We start from the raw sequence: 8,723 nt of genomic DNA, 5'->3' as shown, positions 1-8,723 counted from the left end.
GGGCACCAGTTAATTTATTTGTCTTTTGCATCCTGTAATATATTAAGGAACCGTCACATAGCTTTTTTGTTTCATCCTAGGATGCTGCTTTGCGGGTGTTAGTATCCGCATTTTAACACTGCAGCAGCTTTCGCCAGGTTAACGACTGGGCCTTATGGCAGCAACAGCAGAGGCGGAATCTGGAGCCCAGTCTCTCTAACTTGAAAGTCCTTTCTTCCAGTCTGCGACCCTCCCTCTTTGACAGAACGACAGGTCTCATTGGGGTGACGTTTCTCCTCTGTCACCCAGTCAGTCTGAAGGCGCTGGGTGAATTAAGAAGCTGCGTTTCCCTGGGTTAGGACAGCCCAGCTGATTCAGTGTTAGGTCAGGTAGCCTTGTTTCCTCCATGATAGCAGGAGAAGGAGCCAGCGGGGCTGTGCTGTCCAGGGCCTTACATCATCCTGCAGACAATTGGCAGCCAAGGGACGGGCAGCTGCCACCTCTTCAGATATCCTCTATTTAAAGTTCAAAGAGACGCTGGACAGCAATAACAAAGAGGTGAGCGTGCAGAGCGACCCACCCCACAACAGGAGGAATGGCCGAGAAAGGTAAGATTAGGCATCAGACTCTCTTGGCAAAGGAGCCCAGCTCCCTGGTTTAGGTCGTTTCCCGGCATTTGGTGTTTCTCAGTTGTTCTGAAGAGTGTGGTATCTCTGCTAAAGGAGCATTAACCACATGTGTTGGTGCGGCTGCAAAAATGCATTAGACGGACAGTTTATGGGCCGTGTCTGCACATTATGAATAATTCTGAGAGCATCAAACAGACAGAGGAGCTTGGTTTTTTCGTGCTCATCTTGAAAGATGAGTTTGAAGGCAGTTTTCTCCAGGGCTGTGCGGGCCTTGAGGCCTTTGGTGAGCTGGGCCAGAATTGAGGACACTTGAATTTGGTGTCAGATCTGCTACTAAATGGCCACGTGAGTTTGGGGAAGTCCCTCTGCCTCTCTGAACCTGTTTTCTGACTCTAAAATGAAAATATTGGGCTTGGTCATCTCTAATATGCTTCACATCTGAATTTCTTTTTTTTCTGGTTTTCAAACACTTTTTATATTTAAGAAAAATAATTGCCTTTATGACAAAATGGGCTGAATATACACTGTGTCCAAGAAATAGTTTTTAAATGCCTACAGGAATTGTTGCCTTTAATCTTGACAACAATCTCTTGAGATATGCAGTATGATCATTGTTTCCATTTTACAGACAGGTAAACTGAGGCATGGAAAACTTTAGTGACTTGCTTGTGATCACAGCCTGAGAGGGGTGGCCCCAGGCGTGGAACCCAGGCAGTCGTGGTCCAGAGCACGGTGCCCTTGGGAACACTTCCAGGTGTGACTCCCGGGCCGTGCTCAGGGCTGGGCAGAGAGACAACCAGTTGAAACTACCCTTCATATTTAAAAAGAGGTTTTGTGCTTATCTGTGCTATGAACGTAAGTGACATGTGCAAAGTATGTCGTGTTCCTAGATATTCCCGTTTCAGGACAATGCCACAGACTGATAAAACTTAAAGTATCAGTCTTAAAGGAGCACAAATGTGAATATACCTTGGGTGTTAAAATGCACAGTCAACTGTATTGTTTCACAAAGAATAAGAAATAGTGAGATATATACTTTTAGGGTTCATTATGTGTAAATTTTAGTGTATTAAAATATACTTATATAAAATATTTATAACTTCCCAGTTAAAATAGTATTAATTTTTAAGTTCTTTGAAACTGGGAAAGATGCTAAATCACATAGATGAACAGTTCTGAGAAAATTACTGCTATGTTTCCACAGTGATAGGGGCCTGAATTCACAAAGGCTTTCATCCACACGAGGGGAAAGGGCAACTGGATATGTTTGCTTGGTCCCTAAAGCAGAGCCACATGGCGGATGAAGAGAAAGGCGTTTCTGTCTGGTGGTTACTGCCTGGTCAGGCCACAGCGAGACGAGGGGCAGGGAAAGCCACCGAGTTTGCGAGAGTTGAGAGAGACTCCAACAGTTTTGGAAACAAAGACTTAAACAATTAAAATTCATTTTAACTTACGAAAGTTTGCTTTCATAAGACTGTCTTCTAATTTTGGAAGTGTCTCATTTCAGGATGATTTTATTTTAATAGCATTAAAAAAACACTTCACATTTTAAAGGGATGGGAATCATAATAGGCACGCAATTGCTGTGAACATGCATTCTCCTTGTTGGCCAATGGCATGGGATCTAAGTCCGCTTTTCAATTAAGAATATGTCTGAGTCCTTACCACGGGGACGTTAATTCTATGTGATGTCTTTCTGTGCTGAGTTTTTTGGGGGGGGTAAGGAAGATTGGCCCTGAGCTAACATCTGTGCTAATCTTCCTCTACTTTGTATGTGGGATGCAGCCACAGCGTGGCTTGATAATCAATGTACAGGTCCACACCTGGATCTGAGCCCCTGAGCCCTGGGCTGCCGAAGTGGAGCGAGGGAACTCAACCACTACCTCATTGGGCTGGTGCCTTTCTGTGCTGTTTTGAATCCTTCCGTGTGATGTGTATGAAAGAACCAGATTGAGGTGCAGTGAATATTTAAAAAACATACTTTCATAAATTGCTTTTTACAAGTAAGGGTACAAACAGGAGGCCCAGGAGGAATCATTGTACTACCGTCCGTGTGTGTGTTGAACCAGTGTTGGTTGCTGTATTGAACAAGTTAAACAAACTGAATCTCTTTTCTCTTGTCAAGAATGATTATGTAAGTCACACCACTTTCCTCTTCCTGCAAGACTGAAGATTAAAGTCCCTGATCAGGGCCAAGAACAACTCCTGCGCCTTCCCCTGTGTTGTGATTACTTAGCAGGAGTTATCTCAGAGCCATTTTTGATTGTTTCTCTGTAAACAGCTGCTCTCTGTGTCAGTGAATAAATGCAGGAATGTGTTCTGTGTGCACTAAACACACACACAGTGGTTAGACTTTACAAAGCTTTTGCACACATGTGATGTCATCGGATCCTCACAACAACTCCATGAGGCAGATATCACGAGTCCTATTATCCATATTCTCCAGACAGGGAAATTCAAGCTCAGAATTGCCCACGGTCACACCGTCAGAGGAAGACCCTATGGTTTCCAGGCACCCAGCTGAGTCGTACGTCCTCTTGTAGAAAAGGAAATAGATGTGTGCATGGGTGCGACTAGAGAGCGCGTTTTTTCTCTTGATATCACCAGATTCAAAGATTTAATACCAAAATAACCTACCTGATGTGTCTTCTTCTGTATGTTTTTAAGCGGAGCTTCCATTTTCCCGCCTCCTGGTCCCCATCCTTCTCTTGATCGGCTGGATTGTGGGCTGCATCATAATGGTCTATGTCGTCTTCTCCTAGGACGGTAAAGTTTTCAATAATTGATTATGTTTATTCATAAAGAGCATATGTTGCTCTAGAAATAATCTTTTGTGTTTTACTAACGGGACATTTTATCATGCAGGAAAGAAGACTTCAGATTGACGTCATCTAGAAGAATTGAGAAAAGAACAAACATGACAGATTAAGAATTGAGAAAAGAACAAACATGACAGATTATTAAATGTTCCTCATGTAAATAACTGTAATGTTTGGCATCCCTTTATAAACTTGGGTTTGTAGACTCGTGCTGTGGTGTGCATTAAAATTTCTTCAGGAACTTGTTTAAAGTCCTCGGTACAGATAAGAAGTATAAGAAAATGTGGATGAATTTCTCTATAATCGGGGAGCAGGAGAAATGTTCCTGTAACTAAGAAAGCATAAGCAATAGGGAAAAGTTTGGTAAGTTGAATTATATTAATTTTTTTTGCCACCTCCCCCCCAAAAAAACTATAGAAAAAATGAGCTAGAAGAGAGAGTTCACAGAAAACAAAGTGTAAGTGTAAATTGGGCCTTTGACCTCTTGCTCATAACAACAAATGTAATTAAACGGCACTGAAGACCACTGCTCGTCATCAGAGGGCAGACGGGGACGTCCGACAGGTGTGTGTTGGTGGGATGTGGGCACACGAGCAGAGCACTCTCCTGGGCTGTCTTCAGAAATCAGAAACGGTAGAGTGTTTGTAGGAGCACTTGGCAGTCAGTATCTACCAACATCACACGTGTGTTTAACTTTTGACCCAGCTATCCCTCTTCTAAGAATATTGCAATTTCCACAGAGACACGGTAAAAATACAAGGAAGCGCATGCACACGCCTATTCACATGGCATGATTCGTGACAGCAAAAGCCTGGAAACAGGCTGGATGCCCATTGCTGGGGCCTGACTGAGGGAGCTGTGTTCTGTCTACATGGAGTGGTGCTTACCCGGCTGTACAAGGCAGGGGGTGTCTCTGTCTGCAGATGTGACATCATCCCCGCATCAGCGTGTTGAGTGAAAAAGCCAGCATGTGCTCAGGAGGTCTGCACCAACACGCACGCACATTACAGTAAAATGCTGGGGCAGAGACGCCACAGATGGAGTGCACCTTCTTTCATAGTTTTCATTTTTGCACTCATGTAAATACCTGATAAATTAAAAAGACAGAGGAAGAAAAAGGAAAAAGTAGTCCCTCAAATTTAAAACAAACTGAAACAAATAAACCCAGTAACACATCAAGTTGGTGACATAACTACCAAGAAAAAATTCCTTCAATTGACTTTGAGACACAGTGTGTTTGACTGCACCTCTCTTATAGGGTGGAAATCTTACCTACATTCAGCAGCCTTTTTTTTTTTTTTTTTTGCTTGAGGAAGATTGGCCCTGAGCTAACGTGTGTGCCAATGTTCCTCTATTTTGTTTGTGGGTCGCTGCCACAGCATGGCCACTAACAGAGTGGTGTAAGTCTACATCCTGGATCAGAACCTGGGCCGCTGAAGCAGAGTGTGCTGAGCTTAACCACTGGGTCACTGGGGCTGGCCCCCTGCAGCTGTTTTGTTGGGCGTAATATTGGTATTGTTAGTTTGAAATGCATATCATCAGCAAATGAAGTCAAGTAAATACCTGATAATCTTAAACTTGAACTTCAAATAGCACCAGGCACCCACAATTTATTTTCCTTCTTCGAAAAATAAGTCTATCCTAGCTCCACCCACTGAAAAAGCCTAATAGGGATGAGCACTGCCCCCCCATCCCTTGTCGTCTCTGAACAAGGCGTGCACTCAGAGGGGCCGGGATCCCGGCCCTGGTCTGGCAGGAGATGTGAAAGTGAGTTGGGACGTCTTGTTCCAGAAAGTAAGGAAGCTGTGAAGGCTACTGTGGACAAAGATGTGACTATTTGAACGTCAGAAAGAATAATGACTGAGGCCGGCCTGGTGGTGCAGTGGTTAAGTTCGTGCACTCGACTTTGGCAGTCCAGGGTTCGTGGGTTCAATCCTCGGCACGGACCTATGCACTGCTCATCAAGCCATGCTGTGGCAGCGTCCCACATACAAAATAGAGGAGATTGGAACAGATGTTAGCTCAGGGACAATCTTCCTCACCAAAAAAAAAAAAATAATAATAATAATAAAATAAAAAAATGACTGCAAAGGATCAAAATACATCAAATATATAAATACCCATGAACCCAATGATAATAAAAAATAAAAATAAGCAAACAAAACTCTCGTTGTCACATTTGGAGGTTGCTAAGGAACCAACTTATTATTGTAAAGTTTTTAAATAAAGAGAAAGAATCTTGTTTTTCTTGAAAAAACTACTTCTAGATAACCAAACAAATTTTGAGAGAAAGTTCTTCTTTATAGAAGTCTTCCAGCTAAAATATATAAGAGGGATAAAGGTGGAAAACTATTCTTTTGCAAACTTTAATGAAATAATAGATTTTGGCAACAATCATTAATGGATGTTAACCAATTGGGTTAAATGTTGATGGGGGAGTTTTACACCGGACAAGTCAGTCTGATGGCGTCTGAAGCCACTGACCACCCAGCGTTGCCCGGTGGTGCAGCCGACTCTCGAGCCTCCTGTCGGGGACAGTGGAACACACATGGTGCTACTGACGGGGTGCTGCTGCCAGAGCAGCTGAACCCCAAGGGAGCTGAGACTCTGGATCTGTGTCTCTGGATCTGTCTACCAGGTGACTCTAAACGAAATCATGAGGGTACCTTCAGCCAAGTCCAGAGTGTAGACAGTCACAAAGGAGGCAGGGCCCAGTTTTTCAAGATGTAACCCGCGTGAAGAGGTGGAATGGGGAGGGAGAATGAATCACGGAAGCAGAGAGACTTCACAGGGCAGCCAGCAATGGGAGTGCCGACCAAACACACAAAGAAGACCGCTTTCTATTTCTGTGACAAAGGCGTTTAGGAACTCTTCTTAATTTTGTTCATTATAATAATGGCAATTAGCAATGGAAAAGAAAGGGCGTTGTCTGTTGGAGGTGCACACTGAGATATTTGCTGATGAAATAACATGACGTCTAGGAATTGCCTTAAAATATTCCCGTAGATCACGAACTGTCCCCGGCTCTCTGAGGTCATTAGGCATCGCCACAGCTCGACTCTGGTTTCCCTTGGAGTTGAAAATATCACCTCCTATTTTAGCTTTCTTCCCAGGTAGAGCCTGAGTTTTCCTATTACTTCCTTCTCCTGACTCCTGCATCACCTGCCACCTCGGGGTCCTGGCGTGCGTTTGTGTACAGGCAGAGGGAGAAACCAGGACGTGGCAACCTGTGCCCGAGGTCTGCCTGGCAACCTCCCTCTCTTCCGTCTGGACCATCTTTCTCCACACGCACTCGCCCTTTTCTTTAGCTCTTTGAAGCTATAGGATATCTTATTTCTTGCTCAAATGTGTGCACAGCTTTTCCCTGGAACACAAAAAACTCCAGCGTCCTGTAAATCTTTAAGTTCTACCTCTGACAAAGACTCTCTTATTTCAAGTGCTCAACATTCTTTCCCCCAGCACTTTAAAACAGACCGTAATGCTGTTTTCAAGCAACGATAGAAATGAATTTTTCTATAATAAGTATTTTAATTCCATGTTTCCACTTTTAAACTGATCATTTTCTCGGAGAACAAAGAAAGCTTAGTGCAGTGAAGAGAACAGAAGTTTTGAAAGTCAGATTGTTTTTATCCTAACTTGCGAGTCCTCTGAGTCGTTCATTAATCTCTCTACCCTTGGTTTTCTCAACTGTAAAGAGGAATAATAATATTTTCATGGGATTGCTGTGAGGACTGCAGTGTTTTCTAAACCTGCCAGATGTGAGTCAACGGAGTCGTTTATGAAAAATACGGATTCCCAAGTGCCTTCTCTGGAGAGTTCATTTCAGTGGGTCTGGAGAAGGCTGGTTAGAAAACCAATTCCTAGGTGATTTTTATTGTCACAGAAGTTGGAAAACACACATAAAGTATAGGCGTGCAGGCGTTGCTCCCATACATGTAGACACTGATCCACGGCAGCCTATACTGGTAAGTCCCAACCACTTTCTGTTTGCTTTCGTGCAACAAAATAATAGCACTTTATTATGTTATATAATATTACATTATATTTTAAAATCACATGAAGTATAATGATACATAACATTGTTTGTCCACTAGTATTTTCCTATATGTGCATTTATTTTCTCCACTAAATTTAAGCCCTTAATGGGAGACTCTATTTCACATCTTTCTGACTCGTAGAATATGGTTCCAAATAGACAACAAGTGATGGGTGTCAGATGAGTAATTAATTATTCCCCTCTTACGATGTTCTTGAATACACACTGTTGATGCTCTAACTTGGAACTTTGAAGATGTTGATGGGGCAGCTTAAGCTGGAGTCACGTTCTCAAAGACGTGCTTGGTGACCTGTGAACAATACGTCCAGGCAGGTGGTTGCACACAGATTCCACAAGGCATGGAATCTTGTATGTTTAAAAATTTTCAAAATCTTCAGCTTGAGTTCTTATCAAAGTGCAGACATAATTATTTGAGAGGAAGATTATGAGTTAATTGTTCCTTAAAATTTTGATTATGTTTGTGGCCGGCCGGTGGTGCAGTGGTTAAGTTTGCATGCCTCTTTGGGGGCCTGGAGTTCACTGGTTTGGATCCCAGATGCAGACCCATGTGTCACTTGTCAAACCACTCTGTGGCAGGCGTCCCATATATATAAAGTAGAAGGTGGGCATGGATGTGAGCTCAGGGCCAGTCTTCCTCAAATAAATAAACAAATAAAATAAAATTTTGATTGGGTTAACGCCCCATTTCACATCCTCACAACACCCCCACTGTGTGCCCCTCCTCCACCCCAAGACACACTGAAGTCGGAGCTGGGGAAATGGTACTTTGTACCCCGTGTTAGGACATAAAACACAAAACCTCCCAAGGAAAGCGTGTTGTCACTCTCTGCGCCTGCCTGGGAAAGAGAGACAGTCCATCAAGTCTGAAATGTCCAGGGAAGCTCCTCAGGGCCTACCAAGCCGGGAGGAGCCGAGAAAACTCCACGAGAATGGAGCCCGCGGGAGGGCCGTGAGCACCACGGGGGCAATGCACTCAGGACACATCCGTCTGTAGATCTTGTCACAAAACAAATCAATTTCTCCTTCTTTTTCCTGGGAAATTGTTTCCTGTCTTGTTTATTATCCTTATTTTTGCTGATTTCAGTTTCTCAGACACCCTCTCCCCCTTTTCCTTTCTTTTCTTTTCTTTTTTGCACAACTAGAGCAGTTCCACTTAAAACATAAATGTACGTTAGCCTCAGATTCCTTTAGAGGAAAGAACAGAACTCCAGACGCAGAAGGATAACGTTCTGAGTTGGC

At 43.3% G+C, this 8,723-nt stretch overlaps 1 protein-coding gene across 1 annotated transcript; it reads left to right on the top strand.

Moving 5' to 3' along the window:
• Nucleotides 1-437: 437 nt before the first annotated feature.
• STRIT1 (small transmembrane regulator of ion transport 1) lies at nucleotides 438-3,637 on the top strand. The gene is made up of 3 exons (XM_014868127.3): nucleotides 438-587; nucleotides 3,276-3,374; nucleotides 3,474-3,637. Exons 1-2 carry the CDS (start codon nucleotides 575-577, stop codon nucleotides 3,368-3,370), a joined length of 108 nt encoding a protein of 35 aa, XP_014723613.2. The 5' UTR covers nucleotides 438-574; the 3' UTR covers nucleotides 3,371-3,374; nucleotides 3,474-3,637.
• Nucleotides 3,638-8,723: the final 5,086 nt, after the last annotated feature.

This window comes from Equus asinus, chromosome 21 (assembly GCF_041296235.1).
Source record: "Equus asinus isolate D_3611 breed Donkey chromosome 21, EquAss-T2T_v2, whole genome shotgun sequence".
Lineage (NCBI taxonomy): Eukaryota > Metazoa > Chordata > Mammalia > Perissodactyla > Equidae > Equus > Equus asinus.
The sequence above is the reverse complement of the archived record's forward strand: the minus strand, read 5'-3'. Positions and strand labels throughout refer to the sequence as shown.